Source organism: Mustela putorius, unplaced genomic scaffold (genome assembly GCF_011764305.1).
Source record: "Mustela putorius furo isolate JIRA1106 unplaced genomic scaffold, ASM1176430v1.1 tig00000224_pilon_pilon_pilon, whole genome shotgun sequence".
NCBI classification, from domain to species: Eukaryota; Metazoa; Chordata; class Mammalia; order Carnivora; family Mustelidae; genus Mustela; species Mustela putorius.
The window spans coordinates 36,580,681-36,608,564 of NW_025421321.1; the positions used below are offsets into that span (position 1 = coordinate 36,580,681).

The 27,884-nt window shown below is 42.7% G+C and overlaps 1 protein-coding gene across 2 annotated transcripts; it reads left to right on the forward strand.

Annotated features, from left to right (window-relative positions):
* The first annotated feature begins 935 nt into the window (after window positions 1-935).
* Window positions 936-26,563, forward strand: PLEK (pleckstrin). 2 transcript variants are annotated; one of them, XM_004742092.3, is made up of 9 exons: window positions 936-1,093; window positions 10,509-10,664; window positions 10,913-11,094; window positions 12,724-12,815; window positions 15,849-16,033; window positions 17,660-17,764; window positions 22,559-22,642; window positions 23,509-23,578; window positions 24,879-26,563. In XM_004742092.3, exons 1-9 carry the CDS (start codon window positions 1,052-1,054, stop codon window positions 25,016-25,018), a joined length of 1,056 nt encoding a protein of 351 aa, XP_004742149.1. In that variant the 5' UTR covers window positions 936-1,051; the 3' UTR covers window positions 25,019-26,563. The 2 variants fall into 2 exon arrangements, with proteins under 2 accessions (XP_004742149.1, XP_004742150.1); XM_004742093.3 differs by having other exon boundaries at window positions 1,037-1,093; window positions 24,882-26,563.
* Window positions 26,564-27,884: the final 1,321 nt, after the last annotated feature.

Below are 27,884 nucleotides of genomic sequence, written 5' to 3' on the forward strand. Positions count from 1 at the left end.
CTTCTTCTAGCTTCTGGTGTTTGCCATGTTTGCCAGCAATTGCTGGCATTCCCTGGCTTATAGACCTGTCACTCCGGTCTCTGCCTCTGTTGTCACATGGCTATCTTCACTCTTCTTATAAGAACACTAGTCATATTGGATCAAGGATCCATCTACTCCAGGATTATGTCATCTTAACTAATTACTTTTATTTACAAATTAGGGTAACATTCTAAGGTACTGGGGGTTAGGATTCTTTTGGGGGAACACAATTTAACACATAACATGAATGGTAATAGACATTATTCAGAAAGGAATTCTGTAACCAAGTAAGTTTGGGAAACACAGGATTGAACACCATTTCAGTAGGATTCTTTGCTGTAATATTTTGGGAGGGTCTTTAATTTGTTCACCTGAAGGGGAGTCACAAAGCTGGTACTATTATGGACTATTTCTCAAATATGTTTGCTTGTGGACTTCCTTTTATAGGTCTACTGTGGGCTACCATTCTGTGTGATGCCCAGTTCTCAGGCCAGATGTGAGGTAGCAGACCTGGTGAGGTCCCTCTCTACTCTTCTGGATCCTCCTCTTAACCTGCTGTATGACCTTGAGTCAATTGCCTTCTTTGAGCCTGAGTTTCCCTATAACTAAGAAAAAGACAGTAATATAATTTCCCTACGGAAATTATATTTCTTCTAAGAACTAAACAAAATGAGGTTTTCTTGCTCATTTTCCTCTTCCTTTCACTGTTCTGTTTTTCTACCCTTTTAGGAGAATGTTTTTGTATATGATAATAAAGTTTACATGGGGTAAATATTCACCCCATCTGCCTTCTTAGTAAGCCTCCCATCTTAGTAAAGAATGGGGTTTTTTTCTGTCTGCAGTTCCTCATTCTGTCTTCCACCCAGTGAGGGGAAGAGGATGTGATCATGCGATCGCCAGCAGATGGGAAATTGTGAAAGGGACCTCACTCTAGAAAAGCGGCCCACAACTGCCTCAGCTCTCAGAGGAGGCTGGGCTTCTAACAGGACTTGTCTGACGGTGGACTTGGCTGTCTGATTGTCCAACCGACATGGAACCAAAACGGATCAGAGAGGGCTACCTTGTGAAGAGGGTAAGCAGAACTACCACCTACAAGGGTATCACTGAAGATAGGGTTGGGGAGGATTGGTGCCCAGCTTTGGATTCTCTACCCACTCTCTTTAAGAATGTTTTATGCTGAACCTATTGGGGTGACCCAGGAGAGCACGACAGCCTGTAGAGTGTTGGGAGGGAAGCCAGCACACATTCTATTGCATTCTGTTTCTTAAAGGTAATCTAGTTCAGCTCAGGCATCAACACAGCCTGATCTTCTGGGACTGATTCGGAAGGTGGGGACCTCAGCAAAATCTAAATCATGATTTAGAGCATTTTTGTCGCTAGCTGTGTGTGTTTATTATGCTAGAAGACTCACACTCTTCTGCTGTAGAAGTTACTCAATGAGATTATTCCTTATTCCTCCTCTTATTATGTATTTATTGAGGAGAGGAAAAAGAAAAGGATTAAATGGAAGCTGATATGACACAGTAACTGTATCTTATTTCTTGGGTCATCTAAAAATGCATGAAAAACCTTATCTTTTTCTTAAATTGGGCTCAAATCTCTTCATTCACTATTCTGAGTGAATTTGTATAATGTACTATTAAGGTAATAATTTTAAAGATTAGGGAACGGGGATGCAAGCTTACTCAAAAATGCTTAGTCTCACTTGTATGATCAAAAAATTGAATTTTCTTAGCACTGCTTGTTTTTCCCCTAATGCTGGGTGTATGTCATATCATTGTGTGAATTCACACACAGGGCTGGTTGGCATCCTGTGGACAACACCTCTGTAAACAGATATTCTCACAATGAGCCATGTGAGCTCAGCTTGTTGGAAGTGAACTGAATTCAGGACATTCGTTCAGATGCCGAGCTTTTCAACTGAATGAGCACCTAATGTCACTGTTTTAGGTCATCTGTTGGCTTAACATTTTGGCCTAAAATGTTCTACTTAAGAGGGGGTTAAGCAGCACACATTGTTGCCTGGTTCTGTTTTGGTTTAAAGCTGGAAGGGGAGTGCACCTGGCTGGCTCAGTTGGTTGGGTGTCTGCCTTTGGCTCTGGTCATGATCTTGGGGTCCTGGGATCAAGTCTTAAGTCAGGGTCACTGCTCAGTGGGGAGCCTGATTCTCCCTCTCCCTCTGCCTCTCCTCCAGCTTGTGCTTTCTCTGTCTCTCTCAAATAAACAAATAAACCTTGAAAAATGAATTAAAGCTAGAAGGGACCTTAGACCACCTGGCCCCATTCTCCCATTTCCAGGAGAAGAAACTGAGACCAGGAAGCTGGGTGACTGCCCAAGGTCACATGGCTGTGACAGTTGACACCAGAAGCCCACTCGCTGGCTTTGGTTTCTGACTCATGGTGCTGAACTCTGTCCAATACACCAAGATTTTCTTAGAGTCAGTGTAATGTGGGTTAGGGTTTGTAAAGTATTTGTGGCAGCGAGAGTTTTAAGTGGGTGCTGGAGAATAAAGGAGCCCACAGCTCATTTGCTCTTTAGCTAGCATAGCATCATTAGCTATTTTGAAACATGCTTTGAAAAAGACGTACATATACACACAGACAGGTGTATGCGGATTCTTTGCAATAGATACCAACATTCTCTTTAAATGTTGAGTAATAATTAATGGTGGCATTTCTTTCCTGATTGCTTGGGCTAGTATCTGGAGAAGAGCAAGTGAATGGAAACATTTTGCTGTGAAAATTGCTGTTGTTTAGTTTGTGTGTTCACATTTTAAACTCCATAAATGATAAAAAATATAGAAGACTAAGTGAGATAAGTGAGGCTGCCCCACTAGAAAATGGGGATGAATGAGTTAGGTTTGTCAAGCTTACAGATTTATATTAATAGTTTTTAATCAGTGTGAGTAATTCTCTCAGATTATGGCTTATAAAAGCCAATTTAGAAAATGTACCTAGAAAAAAAGCATAGTGAAATTTCATATTGATATTTCCACAATTTCCATCTTCCTGATTCTCACGTCTGTAATTTACAATGAAATGTAATGTAACATAATGTAATTTTTGCATTTTTCTCTGGAAACTTTTGAACAGTCTTTGTTGTAATGTGTTAAGACTTTCTAATTTATCATTTTGAAGAAATGTCTGATTCAGAAATATTCCCTTCGTTGGGAACTACATCCGAAGCAGAATTTCCCAGTAATGTTTTTAGACACTAAGTTTCTTCCAGTTGCCTCATATATATGGATTAAAAAACTATGTATGTCAGGAACCTGGCACACAGTAGGTGCTATATATGTGGCAATGATTATTTATATCAGTATTGACATATACTTCAGTAGGTAAGGGTCCTTTTCTAGATGCTAGCAGGGATATATGTACTGATGCCTGGGTTGGTTGTCAACTTAATAGTGAAGAAAGGACCATGGAAATTTTTCTGTGGCAAGGCTATTAGATGGTTTGATTATAGTTGTTGATGTTAGAGCATGACAAGCAATGACTCTCCCTTCATTTACTTTTTTCTCTTATGCAGTTTAAAATACTTGGGTAGTGATAAAGAGTATCTTTTTCCCTGTCTTGTCTTGTGAAATAACTTTATTGGAGATAAGATGTTTTGGGTGGCAAAATACAATATTAGAAATGCTGGTGGAAGGATTTTGTCAAGCCAAAAGTCTTGGGGTCAACAGTCAATGGCATCGACTATGAAAGGTTCCTGCTTTTCTTCAGTGCAAGATAACCATACACAGTCTACAATTCTGGTTTCCTGCTTTGCCTCCTGCCTAAGGTCTTTAAATAGAAATGATGACTAGAGAAGGAGGGAAAATACATGATTCTGTCACTTTGCAATTTTTCATTCTTAATAAGACCTAGATTTCCTTGCCCCAGGGTCTTGTCATTTTTTACTTTAAGGGAAAAAAAAAAGAACCCTTTGAGCTGACCATATAGCCATTAACGACTGTATGTCCGTGATCCAATTCAATCCTAATCATCCTCTGTGATAGTATCCTTATCCCCATCTTACAGATGAGAAAGCTGAGGCTTGGAGACATTGTGTGACTTGCCCACAACTAAACCACTGCTAAGAGGATGACCTGAGATTCAAATCCAGGCTTCCTAACAGCAAACCCCACCATCTCATCAATCCACGTAGCATTCTAAAAGGCAGGCTTACCCAAGCCAGCAAAAGGGAGGTTGGACAAACTTACCAGAGCTAGAGTGGGGCCTGGACATATTGCACTGGGGGCAAGAGTGGGGTTAGTAACCTCTACCTCCCTTTTTCTCTGATGAGGAGTTGATTCCATCCAATAAACCCAGCCATCTTTTGAATGTCCTTGAAACCATACTAATAATCTGGGTATGTTTATAATCAATCATAACTTTTCATGCAATGAATAAGCTAGACTCCACTAAGTCATGTTCCAAACCAACGTCATTCCTAGTGGTTTCTGGAGCAAACTGCTGTTGACAGATGGACAAACAACCAGCAGGCACTTTGTGCAGCAGGGCAGATCCCAAGAGTGACTTCGAGCTTAGGGTGGTCTGTGAGGCTGGGCGAAAGCTCAGGAGTTGGGGTGGTGGGAAAGAGAAGGATGGGGGTGCTTGGGCAGGAGAGAGAAGGACTGCAGAAAACTGAGGTGGAAGGAAGAAAGCTGTTTGTCTTCCAGATAGCTACCACAAAATAAATCCCAGCAATTTGCATTTGTTGATTCGTCACCATTTCTAATAGCTCACCCAGGTGGTCCTTATCCTGCAGCAAAGACAGATGGAAGCATTGAATGTGTTAAGACATTTGATATTTATAACAACGCCACAAAGTGGGTGCAACTATTATCCTTACTTTTCAGAAGAGGAAACTGAGGTACAAGAGAGGCAAAGGGCCTCCTTGCCCAAGGTCACACAGCTCTTAAGTAGCAGAGCTATTCTGCAACTCAGCAGTGCAGCCTCAAGGTCACGAGCCATGCGCGTGTTACTTGTGGCCCTCATGGGCTCATTTTGCAGTGATTTTCTTCTCTGGAGCTCTGTTGCTGTGATGATGGGTGGTGCCCAGGATAGCCTTCACACTATTGCCTATAAACTGAAATCTTACCTGTCTATGTGGTTACCATTTTTTTGAGTAGCTCCTCTAAGCTAGCCTCTGTGCTAAGCCCTTTAGCTTAAATATGTATCTCCCTTAAATATAGTATCGCCTTTAATCTTTGCAACAATGGGAAGTAGGTGTTTAATTACTTTCATTTTACAGGTGAGGAGACAAAAGCATTTGGAAAAATTAAATAACTTGGCTAAGGCCACACAGCTTGGAAGAAGCAAAGTTGAGATTTGAATGTGAAGCCCTGAGACTCCAGAAATCATTCTGTTGAACACTTGGTGCCATTCTTCTATTGCTCACCTCATGTTTTTATTGAGAAATTGTCCAATTTAGGAAGGTTACTTATGTAAAAAAAATATGCTCCTGAACAGATTAGTTTCCTTGCCTTGGAAGAATTTAGATAGGTACAAATGGACCATTTATCCGGTACAAAATGAACATGTTATACAAGTGATTTCACAGATCAGACTGGAATTAGATGATACAATTGATGAGGTAGCAGAAATCGGGACTTTAATACAACAGCAACTTAAAATGACACGTCCCATGCGTCTGGAAGGATAGATGATACTTACTCACGGTTCTGTTTTAGTTGGATACATAGTTTGGCTCATAATAGGATTGCCTTTGAATTCCAGCGAAGCCGCAACATATGAAAAGAGAAGTCTGAGGGGAAGGGGAAGGAAGTTAAAGGAGGTGTCTGCACTCTGTGGGAGGTGTCTGGGAGGGGTTCGCAACACCAAATTCAAATTGCCCTAACCTGCAGCAGTGAGTGGTGGCTGCTTTCCGCGAAGCTATACAAAGCATGCTTCACTTTCTGTGTTGGTCAAGGTCCTTCCCCCTCCTCCCCGCCTTAGGGTGGGGACAGACAGCCTCTTGGTCAATTTTATACCCCAACTCCCAGGCCAGAGTCTGAAGCACAGGAGCTGTTTTATCATAATGTGTTGAATGAATGTGTCTCGAAGAAAGAAATTTGCCAGAAATAGACCCAAGAAATCAGGGCCCCATAGTATAGTAACTTTTAAAGTATTAGAAAACATTTCCAGTGGAGGATTCAGTTTTAGATGATCGTGTTAAATGTTTTTAACATGTGTTTGTTTTTAGTTTGTAGGTGACACCCAAGGTTTGGCAGGGCATTGTAAATAGAAGACTCAAGGACAGAACAGACAATAGGTTTTTTTGGAATAGTGTGTAGAACCTGAGGGTTGAAAGGCATATTGAATACTTAAATAAGTATTTCATTGACCTTTCCCATCTATGGTTTATATTTCTTTTACCAATTCACTAACAAGCATGCTGGAATACCTCTTGTGATGGGGAACTCACTAATTTAAATTTCTCCCTTAAGTTATGCAACAAACTGTTTTTTTTGTTTTTTTTTTTCTTTCCCCTGAAACCTCTACCTGTTAGGCCTCCAAACAGTCTATGATAATGTTTCACACCTTTGAAGACAGTCCTCATCATCTCTGCCTGTCCCCTTTTGTGCCCAAACCTTGCTTCTTCCCCCAAGAGAGAGATGCCAGCTTGTCACGCTCTTTTGAACAGGCCCCGGTTAGCTGCTGCTTTGAGATTTCCTGAACTCAGGATCATTCTCCAGGTACACTTATAAGCGCAGAATAACAGGGAATAAGGAGTATGTATTGGGTGCTTATTATGTTCTAGATATTCCCCTACACAATTTACATGGACTATTTTGTTTAATATCCCAATAACGTTAAGAAATAGATAGTAGCATTATTCCCATTAGCTAGATGTAGAAACTGAGGTTTAAAAACTTGCTCAAGATCACATTACTAGAATGTAGCAGAGCTGGGATTTGAGCCTCGCCTAGTCAGCTCCAGATCCAGTCACCTACTGGTTATACTCCATTTAAACTTAGAATATTACTTTCATCACTTTAGATCCTATGCTTCTATTTATAGAGCCTAAAATGACTTGGATTTTTTTGACAGCCCACATCAAACTGCTGACTCACAGAGCTCCTTTTTTTTTTTACATGCCCCTTTCCCCACATCTTCACCAATACATTTTATAACTCTTTTGAAAAATTTTATCTATTTGACAGACAGAGATCACAAGTAGGCAGAGAGGCAGGCAGAGAGAGAGCAAGGGGAAGCAGGTTCCCTGCTGAGCAGAGAGCCTGATGTGGGGCTCGATCCCAGGACCCTGAGATCATGACCAGAGCTGAAGGCAGAGGCTTTAACCCACTGAGCCACCCAGGCACCCCCCTTTATTTTTAAGTATAAAAGTATAATTTTTATATGGCCAAATATCTTGTCCTTTAAGATTTCTTCCTTTGATGTCATGTATTGTCAGACTCTTGTGCACAAAACTACACCAGTCCCAGGATGATGAACATTTTCATTTAGATTCTGGAATTGCTCACAGTTATGTAAGAAGAGTAATGAAGATGGCATCTGAGGGAAAATGGAAAGAGCATAAAATTGAGACTCAGACCTGGATTCAGATCACAGTCCACATGGATTGAGCAGATAAACTAGACCCAGTCACTTCACTAGGCCTCCATGTTCTTACCTGTATGATGAGCATTGGTAGATGATCCTAAATGCCTTTCTGGCACGGGCGCTCCAGGATCACACTCCCAGGTGTGCTACTGAATGGGCACCAGGAAGCTTGGGGACAGAAGGGGTAAATACAGGGGTGGTCAGGGAGAAGTGCTGTCAGGTTACTCCAGCGAGCAGCGGCAGAAATAGCTGAGGGGAGAGAGGGCCCACACAGTTTCGCCACCCTAACCTAACTCACCACTACCAAGCCTGGAAGAAAAGTTTCGACTTTATAAATGGTCAGATTTCTTTTGTTTTGTGGAACTTCGGCCTCCTCGCTGTGCAGGAGCCTGAATCCCAGGGGACACGATCTCCTCTGAGGGACCTGCCTGACCCAGTCCCTAAGGCTACTATGCTTGAATTAGGAAAACCCAATGGCTCTGGAGTAGCTTTATTTTAATTGTCAAAGAAGGAATGCTGTGCAGGCTGACCTCTCCCAGTTTCTCTCGGTTCCAAGGTCAAAAGCTCTGAGTGACTATGGCCATGATAAGTCTTTGCTAGGCTTGAGGTAGGATATAAAATTCTGGACTTGAAAGGCACTTTTGCAGTCATCTAGCCCAACTTCTTACTCCTACTTCGGTGAATATGTCTTTGATTATTTTTAGTTATTTGGTTTTTTTATTAAGACGTACCATATTTTTCTAAAATTACATCCCAAATTTTAATATATAGTAGTGTCACGGGTTGTTCATTTATTTATTAATTTTGCCCAATTACTTCAAAAAATTCCAAGCCCACAGAGAAATAGGAAAAATAGCACATTGCCTGGATTTACCAACTGTTAACACTGGGGTGCATTTGCTTTCTCTCTCTTTACCTCTATATCTCTATATATAGACACACCACACACACACACACACACATACGCACTCACTCACTCATATTTTTATGCTGAGGTCTTTGGGAATAAGTTGCAGACATCATGCTACCTCACACCTAAGTACTTCAACATATATCTCCTAAGAATTAGGACATTCTACACAGTTTCCAAACTGGATGGGCCATTTTGCACTCATGTATGGGGGTTCCAGTTACCATCCTTGCCAAATCTTGCTTTTCTTAATCTTTTTAATTTTAGATACTTTCGTGGGTGTGTAGAGGTATCTCATTTGGTTTTAATCTGCATTTTCCTGGTGAAAAATGATTTTGGATACCTCAGAGGCTTTTTGGATATCCTCTTTAATAAGAAGTCTCTTTCAGGTTTTTGCCCATTTAAAATAGATTGTGTTTTTCTTACTGATTTGCAGGAGCTCTTTATATTCTGAATAGGAGTTTCTCTCAGATAGATGTAAAACAGAGAAGTATAATGATTTCATGTGTTGGCATGGGGTCTGACATTGCCTACTTTTTACAAAGATTTTTTAAAAAAATTTATTCATTTGAGAGAGATTCAGACAGAGCAGTGGGGAGAAGCAGAGGCAGAGGGAGAATCAGACTCCTCGCTGAGCTGGGAGCCCAACATGGAGATTGATCCCAGGACCTGGAGATCATGACCTGGCTGACCCACCCAGGCCACCCCCACCCTGCCACTGACATTGCCTATTTTTTAAACAGGGAAATAATCCAGTGGTAATACTAATAGTTCTTCTGCCTGTGCAGAAAAGAGATAGTGTGTTCTAATTTAAAATTACTTTTTCAGTAACTAAAACAAAGGAAACACTTGGACAAGCAAAACGATTAGTCCCGCAAGTATTTATCTTCATGGCATAAATAGTCTTCCTTTTGGGCAACTGGACCTTTATATAGAAGCTCTTTGTATTTTAAGATAAGCAGCAGGATCTGCTGGGAACTGGATGATAATCCTGTTTTGTGGTAGTCATGACAAGGTGACATCGTGGGTTCAAAGATGAGAAGCAAAGAACCTCTTCCTTTTCCAAAGTCCTCCCAAAATATAGAGAAGAAAGAGACCTTCTTGATGTAGTCAGAACAGTTAATTGATTGCTCTAAGTGTGGTTGGCATTAATCCCAACTGAAAACATTCTCAGTAAGGATTTTCCTCATTCACTCTGTCTTTATAGGGCACTTTGCAAGTGATTTTCATACAGCTTCTCCATGCTCATACACAAGGCCGATCTCTGAGTTTCTTCTTGATGTTTGTATTCAGATAAAATCTGATTAGGCCAAAGGACGGGAATAACTGCAGCTACCATGCCACCACTTACGGCTTCCACGCCCTTGGTCGAAATAGCTATTCGACTCTGACATTTTTCCAGTGAGTCTGGCCTCAGACATCGGCTACTATTCAGTCTGAATTGGCACTTGAGATCTATTTGCAATCCCTAAGGGGAATGAACACAGTGGGTGGAGTTGGAGCAGAAAAGAAGCTGTAGAAAGCCAGCCTGAACTGTCCAAGAAAGAGAATAGAGAGCCATACCATATTCCTTCGATAATGGCCTATGGGAAGCTCAAGACCTGCTTATGGCTGTGTATACATTTTATCTTAAAAATTTTTTTCTTTTTAAATTTCCATCTGAATGGCCATCCTCTTCTCTCCTGAGGGCTGCTTTCCTACCAGCCTGGTCACACCAATGTGCATCACCTGCATCCACACTGGCTAAAGCTAGGCTGTTTATCAAGTTATACACCATCTATAGAAGAGTTTTAGAAGGGGCGCCTGGGTGGCTTAGTGGGTTAAAGCCTCTGACTTCGGCTCAGGTCATGAACCCAGGGTCCTGGGATCGAGCTCTACATTGGGCTCTCTGCTCAGCTACTCTCTCTCTGCCTGCCTCTCTGCCTACTTGTGATCTCTCTTTGTCAAATAAATAAAATCTTCCAAAAAAAAAAAAAAGAACAGTTTTAGAAGTCATTGTTGCACAGCTCCTTTTGTTGTCATTACAGGGAAGTATGTTCAACACCTGGAAACCTATGTGGGTTGTACTATTAGAAGATGGAATTGAATTCTATAAGAAGAAAAGTGACAACAGCCCCAAAGGAATGATTCCCCTGAAAGGAAGCACACTGACTAGCCCTTGTCAAGACTTTGGCAAAAGGATGGTGAGTCAACATCACTAGCCATGGTAGACACCCTGTCACGCACTGACCTTTAAGCCTATGCACAGCCTACCATGTGAATGGTGCTCCCTGGGTCTGTCCTTCTCACCACCACCCACACTCCAACCCGGGCATTTCGGTTTCCGTTGGCCAAGCACTTCCAGAATGGGGTTGGCTGAACTGCTGTGCTTCATAAGGGACTGAGCCCTTTGAAAGGGATCATTCCTAATGGGATGTGTTTTGATTTTTAGTTTGTGTTTAAGATCACTACGACCAAACAGCAGGACCACTTCTTCCAGGCAGCCTTCCTGGAGGAGAGAGATGCCTGGGTTCGGGACATCAAGAAAGCCATTAAATGCATTGAAGGAGGTCAAAAGTTTGCAAGGAAATCCACCAGGAGGTCCATTCGATTGCCAGAAACTGTTGACTTAGGGTAATTTTCTGTGTTTGCTTCCCTCCACCCCTTCCACAACACACCCATGCCCCCACCTCCCCATTGTGGAAATCTCACAACAGATCCTGTTGCATGGCTTGCTTTGGTTATCTCTGAAGGCTGAAACCACTATTCCAAGTTGATACAGTCTGAAGCAGTGATCGTAACCTCTCCAAGACCTAGCAGCTGAGGAGAGGAGGCTAATGGAGTATGAACTCCCTCATTTTGGATAACCTTGACAGAGGGAGAGTGAGAGAGAGAATGTATAATTGTATTTATGAAGTGGCCATAATATATTGCTTAGTCTTGAAAGTAAAGTTCAGAATTTCTAGATAGGTAGGAAAAGGCAGGGACTATGTGTCGAAGCAGGTAAGGTTTCAAGTTCAAGTTCATGCACTTACACAGCCAACAAGAGCCAGTCAAGGCGAACACCCATTCTGGGCAGAAGCCCGTGATGTCCTGACTCGGTTTAATGGTCTTATATGTTGGCTGATTTGGAATTGCAAGTGGTAGTTGCAATTTAGATAGTATAGCCTAAAGGTTTTCAGAGACTCACAGGTAAATTCAGCACCTGCCAGGGGTTAGGAAGAGGGTTTCTTCCTTCCTGCATGTTTTACATCTCCTACCACATGAGCCTGTTTCCCCAGAGTCTCTTCACTCCTTGCTAGTTTTGTTTTTATGTTGAACATATCCTGAAACAGGAGCCCTGCCTGGAGGAGTTCCATGTTAACATGTCCAACAAGGACTCTGTTTACAAAATGGGGAGTGGTTCTGGGATGGGAGTGAAGAAACCCCTTCTGCAAGTCCAACACAGGTCTTAATGATAAGACATAAACAAATAAAATATATCATAGGGATTTAATAAAGTTTGCGCTTTGAGCTAGGGGACAATAAGCACTTCCCCTCATCAAGAAAGCTTTTTGGTAAAGACCCAAGAGCCAGTGCCCCGTTCAAATGTAGCTGCTGGGGGGCGTCGTCAGGTGACCATGTTTCTGGCCACAGCTGTCAGTGCTAAGTGGGAATGATGCCTGTGCTCCTTGGACCTATGGAATCCATGAAAGTGGCCTTCTATTTTGTAGTCTACAATTTCTCTGATAAGGCTATCTTTAATTTATTACCTCAAGTATAAAAACGAGAACTTGCCATCTCTCATAATTTTTAGAATAAGAAAAAAGCTTAGTCAAAACATTCATTTTCCTGGAGACCATTATCAACAACAGATGGTCTCTTGAAAGACACTGAAAGAACTGAGACATGAGGACTGAGGGCAATCAAACACCTAGAATGTATATGGACAATTGGCCCTGAGAACCTCTCATCTTGGCACCTAACTGGGATAATTCTCTACCTCGGGCACTAGGAATTAAATCACCAAAGAGCTTAATGAATGTAAGAGACTTAGAATATCTTCCTGTGTATTTTGCTCACTGTTGTAAGTCACGGAGTCACCCAAATATGAACCCAACCCCTTACTTAATGATCCCCCCATTGGAGAGACTAGGCTCAGGAACCACCTGAGTATGGGGGAAGCCTGTGGTCATGGTCAGCCTCTCCAAGATGGCGACCCCCAGAGAGGACTCACTACTCTGAAAGGCTCCTCACTCACCTGTTTTTTTTATCTCTGCACAGTGCCTTGTACCTGTCCATGAAAGATACAGAGAAAGGAATAAAAGAACTGAATCTAGAGAAGGACAAGAAGATTTTTAATCACTGCTTCACAGGTAAAAGGCCTTGCAAGTCTGAAACGGGGTACCCGGGGAAGGCAATATGTATTTCTCACTCAGCCTTGTGTGTGGGAGTGGGTGTGAAGCCTGGTGAGTGAGTGGGATCATAGAACACAGATAGATGAACATGAGACTTGAACTTCCTCAGGGTAGAAACCAAAAGAGAGGTGGAAAAGAACTCTGTTGTTCAAGCTAAAGTTTTTGAGTTCAAGCTAACTCTGACTCACTCCCACACCCCAAATAATTGACATTATGTTGAAATAGACACTGAATTGAACAAGATAATAAACGGGCACACAATATAATATTTAAGTGGCAATACTAGAGATGCCTGAGGCTACGCAGGGTCAGGTACTAAGTGGCAAGAGTTTAGGTAGATGGCATAGACATTAAAAGATGTTCTTTGGAGCCAGACTGCCTTAGTTCAAATCCTGGCTCAGCCACTCACTTGGCGTAAAACCTTAGACCAATAACTTAACCTCCCTGGGCTTCACTTCCCTTGGCTATAAAATGGGGTAATCATAGTGCATCTACTTTATAGGTCTGCTAAACAAATAATGTGTTTAGGACAGTGCCTGGTCACACTAAATACTATATGGTGTTAAGAGGTCACATGTCTGCACAGACAATTCTGAGTTCAGAGAAGAAAAAGAACTCAGGGGTTTGTTGGGATCAACAGAAGTATGAGCCTAAATTTTACACAAAGAGATGGTCGCATTTCATCTGGTAAGGACAAAGTTATGGGGCAGAGATATCCAGAATACACATCCAGAAGAAGAAAAATGACCAGGTTGGTAGAGCTCATGGTTCACTGGGGGGCTAAATGGGAATTGCAGTTTGGGACCAGGTTGTTAGAAGCTGGGCACGCCTTACTTATGACAGAAGAGATCAAGAGAGGAAAACTCTGAGAAGATAGAATAGACGTAGAATCTGAGGGGATGTGCAATCAACAGATAATTCATGAAAATGGTTCAGGTCCAAGTCAGGAAGGTGGAGGTGTGATCTGCAGGAGGATAGTGTATCCCATGGAAATCAGTCTCAGAGAGTTAAGGTTACACCTTAATAGCACCAGAAAAGTCAGGGCTGAAATTTGGGATCAAGATACCAAGTTGTGGACAGTAGTAAGGGAAACTGACAAAAGCAAGGCAGGGCCCTAACTGGAGCAGGAATAATGTGACTAAGACAGACCCTCTAGCAAAGGAAGGGAATAAGGAAGAGGTTCTGAAATAGAGGTTCTGGGCACAAGGTCCAAGCCATACTTATTCCCTGTGTAATGTGTTACCGAGTCCCAGAGTATAGGACTAGAACTTCTGAAGTCCTGTCCACCAAAGGTCAGGGTAGGTTCTAGAAATTTCCGTGGAGTCAAGTTTTCATGTGGGGGCCTGGTGGTTTCAGTGGAGAAACAAGACTATGGAAGAGACTGGGACTCAGGCACTGCTGACAAATAAGGAAACTCTTGAATGTTGGGTGTTAGGAAGATGGAAATTTTCTTTCCAGGTTTCAGCATGCCTGACTGAGCAAATATGAACTCTAGGGTTAGAACACTTGAGTAAAGGGCCATTACTGGTATAACTCAGGCCTAAGGTCACTTAAACTCTCTAGGCCTTAATTTCCTCATTCTTAAGTGGGGTCTATAACTACTGCCTTAACTCTTTCATAGGGTTGCTATGAGGATTAAGAGCAGAAAGGCAGTATTTATTAGTTTATCCTTCAACAAAAGAAAAGTCAGTAAAAAACCTTTCATAGATGAAATTCATGGAAGGCTTACTAACCAACTCCTGTTTCAAAGATAGTATATCCTATTACTCTTGTTTTGATGACCTGGAACTTTGTTGCCAGTTACTCTGATACCCTGGTTGGGTACATTTGTACAGAATATGTTTATTTATCTTTTTAAAGATTTTATCTATTCATTTCACAGAGAGACCACAAGTAGGCAGAGAGGCAGGCAGAGAGGGGAGAAGCAGGCCTCCTGCCGAGCAGAGAGCCCGACGCGGGGCTCGATCCCAGGACCCTGAGATCCTGACCCGAGCCTAAGGCCCACTGAGCCACCCAGGCGCCCCCAGAATATGCCATTTTTAATATAAAGCTTCCCTGTAGCCTGCTAATAATCCAATTGCTGGGTCAATTTCCTTTAATCCTTTGCAGTCCTCACTTGAGGCAGAAGTTTGGTGAGATGCCTTTTCAAGGTCACTACTAGACCCTGCAAGTGACGTGATCAAGTTTTAATTTAGGACCATGCGTGTCTGATCATGTTCTCTTCTGCTAAAAACTTGTCACTGGTTCTTCATCGCCGAATTTCTTAATATGCCATCAAAGTGCTCCCACTCACCTTGTGCCTTCCTCTCTCTCGTTTTGTCTTCTTTTCACCAGCTCTCCCCTCCGCCCCCCAAAAGGGACTGCTTCATGTCTGTGTAGCTCTGTTCCCACGCTGCTGCTCCCTCAGCCTGTGCTGGTTGCCTGTTTCACGTGCTTGGCAAACATTTACTCATATTTTAAGCTTGAGCCTTGTGCTACTTCCTCTATGAATCTTTTCCCAGCTGCGCACACCAGCTCCCCTACCCTACCACTCCTTTCCACACCTTGCAGATTTGACCCTGTAGCTCCATGGCACTGCACTTACCCATGGCAGATGGCTTCTTACAATCCTTAAGTATATCCCATCTCTTCCTTTCAGTTCATCCGATGGAGCGTGCCCAGTATGCTCCATCACTGCGCTTTGCACCTAGTAGACGCTCAATAAGTGTCTGTTCATTAATGGAGTAAATGAGGGAATTACTAAGACCTATTTCTTTGATGCATGCATTGCTCCTGAAGGAGTATGTCGATGCTTTTAAAAACCTTCTACGAGGTGCCTTTTGTTTCCAAATATTTATCCCACTGATCTCATCTTTCCTTCTTGGAATAACAGGGAACACGGGACAAGTCAGACCCGGGGGTCCTCTGGAACTTTTCAGGGGTGACTGTCAGTGGCTTGTTCTTTGGTACTATGGTAAGGAGCACTGACCTCCTTCTGATGATCCCATCCAGGGAACTGTGTCATCGACTGGCTGGTGTCCAATAACTCTGTTCGGAATCGCCAGGAAGGCCTCATGATTGCCTCCTCGCTGCTGGGCGAAGGGTACCTGCAGCCCGCGGGAGAACTGTCTAAGAATGCAGCAGACGGCATCTCTGAAAACCCTTTCCTGGATAACCCCGATGCCTTCTACTACTTTGTAAGTGAGAAATGCTACCCATTCATTCGTCCTGTAGTGGGCGCTGCCCTGAGCAGATTCTAGTTGATCTTAATTTATATTGGAATGGGCTAAGCACAGGGCCCAGCCCTATGGAGAGTAGTGAGGTGTCTCTGACTTGTCTTCCTCTGCAGTGCCTGCTATATCCAGTGAATCAGGTTAGAGAAAAATGGTGTTTACTTGAATAGTTTTTTTTTCCAGTCTTTAAAAATAAATTTATTTATTTAAATTTTATTTATTTATTTATTTATTAAAAAAAATTATTTGACAGAGATCACAAGTAGGCAGAGAGGCAGGCAGAGAGAGAGGGGGAAGCAGGCTCCCTGCCGAGCGGAGAGCCCGAAGTGGGACTCCATTCCAGGACCCTGAGGTTATGACCTAAGCTAAAGGCAGAGGCTTAACCCACTGAGCCACCCAGGCGCTCCTACTTGTGCCTTTTTTTTTTTTAAATTGACTTTTAAAACTGTATTCTTATTCTAAGCAATAATTCATTTATAAAAAGTTATTGGGCCCTAGTACAGTCCAGGCCCTCTCCTGGACAAAGGAGATGCAACAGTGAAAAAAAAAAAAAAAAGAGGGCGAGCAAAATTGTGACCCTCAGGGAGCTTTTTTTTTAGAGGGAGCTCTATGAAATCACAATGTACTAGTTGTATTTTCCCGAATTTGTATTACGATACACTACTAACACAGAATGTGTTCACCCACGTCCTCTCCCGAGTCATCTTGTTTATCTCGCATGTATGCTTACCCCAGATTGGGAAACACTACATTGCACAAAGGACCTAATCTTGCACCATATGAGAAACCCAGGAACCGTGGGTTTCTAGGGGGATTTTGGCAGTTTTGTTCCAATTTGGGGTCTGAGTGCAAAAGTTAGGAAGCTACTTGAGAGAACCACCTTCTTACAAAAATGAAGTGAATATCTCCGAGAGAGTTTCATTTCACTTTGGGGGAAGTTCCACTGTCAGTTTCTGTTTTTTTTTTTTCTTCCAGACCTTCAATCTGGTTTTTATAGCCATTTAAATGTAGGAGTCTAAAAATACCCCCCAGAGTGGGTTCTTCTTCCTCTATATGATTCATTAGTTACGTATAGTTGAGCGAGTCCCAGTTCCCTCTTGACCTTAGAACATGAGGCTGAATGGCCCATCATGCTCTTGGCCTTCTCAAAGTAGAAGGCGCTAAGTAGCAAAGCTCCTAATGGAAATTGTGTCATGCAGTGTCTTATAAATGAGCCAACTCTGCTTTCAAGGATGTGACCTTGAGGGGCCAAGAGAAAGAAGACTTTGAGCAAGCAAGAGATGTGCTGAGCCAGACTTAGAGTATGGCTTGGGGAACCCAAGAAAATGAAAGGATATTGACAAGCTGACACTTGAGTGGAGATGAGGGAGAACATCTAGCAACAGGAAATAAGCAGCTAGAGACAAGAAATGGGGAGGGAGATGTGCTCACCAAGGAAGACCTTTAAAGTTTAGTTTGGGGTATGAACCATAGTAGAAAGGAGAAAAGGAGCCTACTCCAGGGGCTGGAAGGGAGAGAGAGAAAGGGAAAGGTATAAGTAGCCATCTGCCTTAGACCAGAAAACAGACTTGCTGTCTGGTTTCCCAACAGCCAGACAGTGGGTTCTTCTGTGAAGAGAATTCCAGTGATGATGATGTGATTCTGAAAGAAGAATTCAGAGGGGTCATTATCAAGCAGGGATGTTTACTGAAGCAGGTGAGTGGTTCCCACTATCCCTTTCTTGTCTTTTTCCCCTTGCCAGATTCTTTTAACTTCTTTGTTACCAAATGGTATTTGTTCTGTTTGTCCAATACTCAATGAGAGAATGAACCCCGCAGAGGGAAAGACAAAAAAAGCCAAGGAGATGATCAAAGTGGCATTAGGACAGGAGGACTGGGGCAGGTAGAGTACAAGATACACCTTGAAATCTGGACATTCTTCTTTTATCAATACCGTGGGGGAAAAGAGATGTTTCAAGAAAAATACTGACCTTTTCATGAGCTGGGAGAAATCCATTGGCGAAAAGGAGCCATCCGGAGGACCTAGAGTTTTCATGGGAAAAGTACTTCCCCTTTAGGGGACAGGAAAAGCCTATCCCTCTTTTTTGCAAAGTGACCTGGAAACAGGAGCAAGCCACACTCAGGAGAGGATCGTGTACGACTGAAAGTCATATTCCAGACTGTGGGTAGGACATGGGTTTAGAGGACAGGTCTCCACAGGCACAGGCCACTGTCAGTCTGGGAGGCAGTGGCTGGGTTGGACTGAAGAGTTCTAGCTGTTTACCAGAGGCTAAGGCACAAGATGTCAAGAGGTAAGAGAATGCAAGGGCTGGGGCTAGGTGGGGAAGCCAGGGCTGGCACCTGGTAGAGAAGAAAGCAACAGGAAGACGTGGGAATATTCAGGGTAAGAAAAGTGATAGTAGCACATGGTATCATAGAAACCAAAGCTGTGTTCTAAAGCCAGGGTTTTACCTTCCCGGCTGTGTGGTGAGCTGTCTTAAAGGCACTGCTTAGTATATAAAGAATGGGACTGAGATTTAGCTTACCTCATAAAAGGGCTCCAACTTGCAGGGTGAAGAGGAAAGAACCAAAGCTGAGCCTATAGTCATATTTAAAAAGAACTTTGGACTAGCTGAGATGAGATATACACACAGATTTTGAGTTTCACTGGGGAAAGTGGGGCATTCATGTGAAAAACTGATCTTAACATGAGGTTTTGAGAAAACAGGCTCCTAAGAGATACTACAGCAAAGACGTAGAAAGAATTAATTCACAGATGATTCTAACAACTTTTATGACAGAGCGATCACCAACCAGATTAAAGCCAAGTATAGGAGCGGGGCTAGTCTTTGATAGGGAAGCTTCTGGCAGTTTTCTGTTTTGCCCATTGCCAGCTTGCTCTGGTTCTGCCCTGTGTTCCTGGCTCTTTGATTATAGGGGCTGGAAGGTGGATGTTCAGACAAGAGGAACTTGAGAAGGAATTTCATTACTTCTTTATGTTGTTGATTTTGTCTTATTCTATCTTGTTATCAGTTGTAACTTTTCTTGACTTAGTTGATCTGACAAGTGTTAGTTTAGAGTGGAGCCCTGAAAAAACTAAACATGAAGGTTGAAAGGAGAGACAAAGTCTGGGCTGGACTGAAGTCATGTCTAGGCCAAGCATTCCCAGTGGGTGTCCTGGATGGTCAAAAAATTGGCTGAGGTTATCATTATTAGGTTATGAGGTCATCAACATTAGCTAAGGCAAATAAGTGGTTCTCTGATCTAACAGATCCTCTAAGGATCTGTTAAAATTGCACCCCACGCCAATTAAATCAGTCTCTGAATTTTACAGCTCTGCAAGTGATTCTGATGTGTAGCCAAGGCTGAGAAAAACAGAGCTGGCCTTTTTCTTTTCCTTCCTTCTTTCTTTTTTTTTCCCTAAGATTTTGTTTATTTATTTGACAGAGAGAGAGAGAAAAATCACAAGTAGGCAGACAGGCAGGCAGAGAGAGGCGGAGGGAAGCAGACTCCCTCCCCAGCAGAGAACCCAGTGTGGGGCTCGATCCCAGGACCCTGAGATCATGACCTGAGCTGAAGGCAGAGGCTTAACCAACGAAGCCACCCAGGCACCCCTGGCTTTTTTCTTAAAAGCGAATTTCTCCTATTATCAAAATACCACTATTTAAATAGTCATCCATCTTAGCCTCCTTTTAACATAAAGAAAACAGAAATCTACGTGTACTTAGGAACGTTGTTCACTTACAATCCAATTTTTGAGGGAGGGAGAGGGAAGAGAAACTTCTTCTATTTTGATTGATGGCTTCCCTTTAATATCTCCAACCTTAGTTGTTTATAACCTGGTTCATATCAGAATCACCTGAGGGAATTAGCAAAAATTTCTTCAAGTGTCACAAAGCTAAACCATTCTCTGTCAGCTATTGGCATTTAGCCAGGGTTAATGTGAGTAGAGGCTTATCATGAAAAAGGATACCTGTGTCCCACACCTCACAAGCAGGAAGAAGCTGTGTCCACCTGGAGATCAGTCCTCCCCTATTCTTCCCACTTCTCCCATCCCAGAAAAATAATTCTGCTTGGGGATGCAGCAAGTTTGAGGATGAAAGATTGTGAATTATATTCAAGATAACCCCTTGAATATAATTCATTCTGTTGTGACAATGAATAAAATATCTAACTTTTCTACCATGTGTAAGCTTTTTGTTGAGGAGGGACAATATATGATATGTGTTTTTCTCATATCTGTTGCACATCAGCATCCTTAGTCTACAATAGATAATAAAACTTTGTAGATCAGATGAAATTGAATATAATTAACTGGCAGATCGGCAACAATTCCAGGCATGCACACATTCCTTAAAATCCCCCAGGGAATCCTCATTAAATGAAGGATGGCCGGACACCCACTTAAGAACACTAAACTTCTCAACGTATCACATTCTAATGTCAGTGAGGGCTTAAAGGCAATAGGTAGCTGGCTAGGGTTGGCTGATTTCACATCCTCCTCTTACCTTCCTCTTCAATTCATAGGAACTTGTTATTCACCCAGTGGTTGCATGAGAGGTCCTGCGATGTGTGTCCCCAGGTCAGGAGGAAATGGTGTAGGGCAGAAACTTGAGTATTCTCAACTAGTGGGCAACATTAGCTAAGGCAAAGAGCAAGAATTCATAAAAAGAATTTAGAAATTGATGCTTTGCAAAAGCTATTTTAGATATGATATCCAGATAGAAATATTCTCTGTTCTCCCTTATGACTCTATAGGGTTCCTGGCTTTCATCTTTCAGGCAAGTAAAAGCCTCTTTGGAGATGAGCTCCTTGACCAAATGCTTGGCCAAATAACTTAGACCCATTCTTGAAAGCTCTTTTTAAACTCCTTTAACTTGACATTATGAAGAAGGTACTGTTTGCTAAAACCATAAATGTTTCACTGTTTTCTACATGAGCACAATGAAAAATATTGGAAAATTTATATATGTGCCTGTCACTATTTGGTGCCTTAGAATTAACAAATACTATGATTTATATTGGCAAGTTGGAACTATATATCTTCTAATGTAATATATATATAGATATCTATATATATATCTATTTTTGTTACTAGAGATATTTTAGTGATTTGAACTTTCCATGGGAAATGTCATTTACCATGACATTTTAAAAAATTCTTACAAGCTAATTGAAGAAACTGGGTAATTCAAGGCAATCACAAACAGATATAAAGCAGTTTCTGGGGTGAGATTCTCTATACCAGGCACATGGCCGGGGATTGGAGGAACAAAGGTTAAACAAGACACAAATCCTGCCTTCCAACCTTACAGTCTGAATGACATCATTCTGTTGTGAAGGCCCAAGTCCTATCCTCTTTCATCGTATCTGACACAGTGCCAATTCCTTCCCATTTCCATTGCTGCTACCTGATATTAGTTCCTAGTAATTCGATGTGTGGATTGTTGAAATCATGCCGTAATGACCTCCTTTTTACCTTATTTTCTTTCCCCTGGCTGATCAGTCCATCCTATATATGGTCACCACATTCATCTTCCTGAAACATGATTGTGATCTTTTCCCAAAAACTGACTCAGAAGCTATCAGCAATGATCCTCACCTTGTATTTGAAGTCTCTTTCCACTCTCCCAAATTTTCCTCTGCTGTTGCTCATGAACTCTGTGTTCTAGCCAGACTGGTCTTAGTCACCGATGTCTGCATACGCCTGGTATGTTCCCACTGCTCTTTTTTGTTGTCAAGTCTTCCTATCCACCTCTTTCTCACCCATCTGACTCCTGTGTATCCTCTGTGGGTAAGTCAAGATCTTTATGGATCTCTCTTCGACATCCCAAACCCGCAATTGCATATCCCACATATAATTCCCCTGAAATCCATTATCCATAATAATTACTTGATTTGGACATTTACTATTTTATATTTCCATGTAGGTTATAAACTCTTTGAAGACTAGGGCTATGTGTTAATCTCTTTATATCCCCATGTTACTCAATAACATACAATGTATGTGCCTTGTATATAGTACCATCTTGTATAAGAGTAGAGCTGGAAGATAATCTTGGAAATAAGTAATCCATGGGGCATCTGGGTGGTTTAGTCAGTTAAGTGCCTGACTCTTGGTTTCCGCTCAAGTCATGATCTTTGGGTCCTGGGATTCAACGGCGTGTTGAGCCCCAAGTTGGGCTCTGTGCTCAGCATGGAGTCTGCTTGTCCCTCTCCCTCTGCTCCCCCTCCTGCCTGTGCTCTCTCTCTCTCTCTCTCTCTCATAAAGAAATAAAATCTTTAAAAACAGAAAGTAATAATTAATCCATAATATCATAACATCCAAATTGTTCACTGGCCCTAGTGCTGTCTCCCTGACAAAGACCTGGGTTGGGTCCTGGTTCTCCTGGAGATAATAGTTTATCTTCTTCTTTTTTCAATTCAACAAAGACTCACTAGGTAGATACTATGTGTACAGAGTGATGCCAAGAACTCACCATTCCTCTTCTTATGTTGATCCTGGATACAGGGGCACAGGAGGAAAAACTGGAAAGTGAGGAAGTTCATTCTGAGAGAAGACCCTGCGTACCTGCACTACTACGACCCCGCTGGGGTGAGAGCCTGGGGCCCCCAAACCCATCGCGCTCGGAGCCTCCACTGCTCTCTGGGCCTCCTGTTCTCCTTTCCACCTGGTTTCTCTCCCCGTTTTCTCTTCACCCCCACCCCCACTCCTTTTCCTCCTGCCCTCCGGTCCCTCTTCCTCTCTCTTCTCACTGTGAAGATGTGAAGTCTTAGGCCTTGAGACCAACATAAGCTCAGGGATGAAAGAAAATATCACTCTATTGTCATTTACTTGGTCAACTCAACGTAGTTTTTGTTTGTTTGTTTGTTTGTCCTGATCTGATAGTTTCAGAGCAATTCAACCAGTCCGATTCATTGTTCTTGGCTTAATATCTTAAAATCACACAAAAAAGTGATAATCCCTCCTCTGGGCCAATTCAGATGAGAGCATCGGGGAAGTCCAGCCATGTGGGCTGTGGCTATTCAGAAGGGGCTTTTTCTTTAATAAAAAGAGCCAGCCCTGCAGTGTGCAGATAGCTCTGTCCGGCCTGGGTGCTTAGCTTCCTCTTGCAGCTCTGGGCTCTTTGATTCCGTCCTGCAAGGGTCATGGTCCTGTGTCAGTAGCAGGGGGGCCAAAGAGCTCCGGAAACATGCACCAGTTCTCTCATGGGGTGTGGTGAGGCAGTGTTTCCCCCTGCCCTGGCACTCTACTCCAGATTGACATGTGTCTCCTTGTCCAACCTCCCGGAGTAAAGTGGGGGGTGGATGCTCTGGAAGGGGTTTTCTTCCATCTCCTTCCGCTCTTATCCATTCGGGTGCCCTACTCCATAGCAGAGAGAGTTCGTGGGGCTTATGTGCCAACGGGATAAAGTATATTCATTTATTGGGAACATCATTAAGGATTCCTCTCTTCTCCAGGGTGAAGATCCTCTGGGAGCAATCCACTTGAGAGGCTGTGTGGTGACTTCCGTGGAGAGCAGCTCAGATGGTAAGAATGAATTTTTGTTCGAGAGAGGTGTGTCTGCTCAGGCTTCCTTCTCACACCTGGGCATCCAGGGCCAACAGCTATTGGTCACTTAATCAATCAGCCTAAGCAGGAATGAATTTCTGCCTCCACATCTTGGAGATGCCAAGATATTTTCTCCCAGATGCTGCCCTGGTTCTTTGGGCTTTGGAGAGGAAGAGTGGCTTTCTAGATGCCTCAAATAAATCCTGGAGCAATGCTAAGAAGAAAACCTTCCCCTTGGAACTGGCTTAAATGGAGACTTGTTAGCTCCTGAGGCCTGTCATTGAGCCATGACTTTCCTTAAAGAGGACCTTTGTCATATCCAGACCAGAAAATCTCCCACAGCCAATGGAACATTTGTGCAGTGAGTGGAAAATGCTCCTGGCTGATAGTCACGTCTGTGCTAGTCTTGGGTGAATCACCTAATGAAGTTGGGCCTTAGCGCCTCGTCTGGAATGAGGGGTCACACCAGTGACCTCTATGTCCTAGGTCACAAGTCGATGATGTGTTGCATGGAATGACCATACAGGTGTATGCCAACTTCACAGGTGCCGGAATGAGGGCTCCCAGGGGAGAGGTGGTTTAGACAGCCCAGCCCTGGATTTGCCATATCATTTTGAGTTTATAGATTATAGAGGCTGATGGGGAAAAGCTACAGCTGCAAAAACTAGGTTTTTACTACTCCTTGATCTGCTCACCCTCCTCTCCTCATAGAATGATGATTTTTTATTTGATGTCAATGTTTTAAGTCTCACTATTGGCCAGTTTACTATTTTTTGCTCTTTCGGCAGAGACTGTAACTTAGCCTGTGCAAAAACAAGTCCAGGCTATAGTGGTGGTAATGGAAGTAGGTTTGGGTTTTTGGTTTTGTTTTTCATTTTAATATATTAGAGCCAGCTCTTGGTTCATATTATGAGCAGAGGAAAAGTACTCAGTAAGCACTATTAGAGGTACTCATTAGGCATAATTGGTGTGCAAAAGTGAGAAATCTAGTTTGCTTGTAAACTATAAAAGAAAACGTTTGTGCCTGAGTATTTTGCTTCTTTCTTAAGCATACACACTCAAACACATGCACAGAATCATATATGTACTTATCGATATAAATACTATATATATAATTATACAATAAATATATATGATCATACAATGATGGTAAGTTTGAAAACCACATATTCAATTTTCTTAGAACACTAAAAAACTTAAAATTACCCTCCTTGCAAAAGGAAGGCGAATCGGGTGGCCTTTCCGGAGCACACGCGCTGTCATTCACTTTCTTTTTCAGCAGTCAGGAAGAGTGAAGAAGAGAACCTCTTTGAGATCATCACTGCTGACGAAGTTCACTATTTTTTGCAAGCGGCCACCCCCAAGGAGCGCACTGAGTGGATCAAAGCCATCCAGGTGGCCTCCCGGACTGGGAAGTAAAAACATTTCTGCCGCTTGTTGTCACTCTCCGAAGGGAACCCCACAGAGAAGCTCGGTCCAGGACCTGTCCACTTCTGGTGACACGTCAGTGAGAAAGGGCCCAGGGTTGGGAAGTTTTCGTCTGCAGAGGTTCTGAATGTAACTAACCACACGCTGCGTCCTGTTCACCTGCACCGACCACACTGCTCACTGAAGCCTCTCTGTTTCCCCCCAAGCCGATGTAACAAGCTGTGTGGCCTGGCTTCTCTGCTTAATCTCTCCAGGCCTGAGCTTCAGAACCCAAAGCCCTGTGATTCTAATACCGGTGGAAGTAAAAATGTCTCTAGTCGCCCAGTAAGTAGTAGGTGTCATCGCTGGGCTCCATCTTGGCCTTCGGAGCCCGACGCATTCTTCCCTTTAAATCTGTTCCCAGTCTGTACTAAGGGGGCTAGGTGTAAACCTCTTGTTCTTGTTTGCCACCTTCTCTTGCTCTTGGCCATTAGATCATGTATCATGAAGGAGAGCTTTCTTCTTTCTTCCTCACTCGGACCAGAAACTTCCGGAAAGCGAGTGCCCCAGTGGCAGCTTTTGGATTGAAACCTTCCATCACTTTCTACAGCCTGGAAAGTTCTATCTTCTGGGAAAATGACCCAAGGAAGCCAGGTGTAGCCGAGGGTCTTCTCCGTGCCCTGAAGCTACCCATAGCAGGCATTTTTCAATCCCCTTTGGGGCTGATCTGAGATGCTCGTATCTTTGCCCCTTTCCGGAGCATTTCTCTACCATTGATTATAATTAGGAGGGGGAACTCCAAATCTTTGAGCTTCTGTTTCGATTGAATGTTTGCAGGAAAAAGTGGTCAGATGGGTTCCCTCCATGGGTGAAGGGCCCAGGGGGCTGGCAGGTTGATGTATAACCCCCAGTTCCAGAGGCTGCAGGGGCTGAGCTGAAGGCTGGCAGACTGGTTGATGGGCTTAGACAAAGCACTGAGATGCCTTAGGTCTAGACGGAACTCACGGAGGTGGCCATCCACACTGCTGCGCCTTCAGTTCCCCAGTCAACGGTACTCTGGTTGTCCTTGAGCTCTAGGCATAAGCTGTAGCTAGCTGTTCCTGCTTGGCCTTTGCAGGGCCCTGTGAACCCCTTACCAATCAGAGTGATCTGAGCTACATTCAAATTGGGTGCCTGTTTTCAACTTCTGACCCTGTCCACCAACTAGTGATTCTAACTCCAAATTGAGAAAAACCTCAGGTATGCCTGTCAAGGTACATTTTCCAATTTCAGATTTCTGACTTTCAGGCTCCAATGAGTAAAGGAGAGCAGAAAATTCTTCCTGATTTTGTCACCTTCTCTCTTTCCCTCCCCCAATTGCACACAATATCCTTGAAGCTATTCCTACACCCAGATTGTTTTCTCAGTGGCCTAGGGGCAAAATATTACCTTTTCTCTAATTATTTGGTAAGCTTCTTAGAGCATGCGCATTAGTTTTTTCTACATTCAGTGTTACAAGTATTTATTAATATGGAGTCAACTTTATGTTTTGAAATAAACATGACCATGTTTAGCGTTTTTTTGGTGTGACGTTTTACTTGCCAAAGATGACTCTTTTTCTACAACCCACTTTCATTTCCTGAGGATAATACCACCTTTTGTCTCTCAAGTCATCTCAATGACTTTAGAACATTTTTTAAAAAACAAAATCAGTTTATTCCAGGGAATAATGCAAATATGGGGACAATAAAAAATAAGTATCACTAATTTTTAGTTCACAAGACCTTGATTATAATGTTCAGGCAAGCAAAGTTGTCTATAAACCAAAAGTGTCTATAACTATTAAGGATACAGAAAACTATTCACATTAGGGGAAAATAAGTTTCCTACTGAAGGGCTGCTATGTATGGTTGAGTGGAATGTGCACTGCTCAACACCAGAAGGCACTATTCACACTGCAGTTTAGGTGACTGTCACTCCTTGGATTTGCTTTATACCATTTGCAAATGTGTACCCAGTGGTATGTAGAGAATTCTAAGTGTCATTATGGCTTCCTAACATGGGTAATTGATTGTTCCTGGTGAAATGGAAGTGTCACTTGGCAAAGTGGATATTTAGAGTTTAGGCATAGATGCTATGTCTGACCCTATTTGGTTAAGAAATCATGCTCAGGTCCTTTCAAGCATAGTAATAGGAAAATCCTCATGAGACTGAGCCCCAGACTGATGGACGTTTCCCTCAGTGATGTGGATGAAGGAACGCACAAACTGTCAATTCCATTTGAAGAATATTTAAAGCTGGAAAGAAAGGCTGCTCAGCATTTACCCAGGATTCCAATTTAGAGTGGGAGAAATATAAATTGTAACATAATCAATTGTAGAAGAGTTAAAGTATATACGGAGGGAAGGAAATGTCTCCTTGCATCATGTGACCAGCAGCAAGTCAGAAAAATAAAGCATTGGATCTGAAAAATCCAACACCCGTTTGGGAAAAAAATAGGAAGATGCTTTGTAAAGTGAGAATCTTACATGCAGGAGGAGAATACAGTACTGACTTAAGATGTGAAGTGTCTCTTGTAGCCACACACAGACACACACACACACAGTGGCTAAAGTTCTGCCAGCAGAAGCTTGCTTTCCAAATGAGGAACTTGCTTAGATTAAAATAATGAACAGTTTCCCAGTGCTCTAATGTCTAATAGTAGACATTAGAAAAAACTAAGGGGCGCCTGGATGGCTCATTTGGTTAAGTGTCCTACTCCTGATTTCAGCTCAGGTCATGATTTCAGAGTCATGAAATTGAGCCTTGCATCGGGCTCGGTGCAGTCTGCTTGGGATTTTCTCTCTTCCTCTCCCTCTGCCCCTCCCCCTTTAAATAAATAAATAAAATCTTAAGCAAA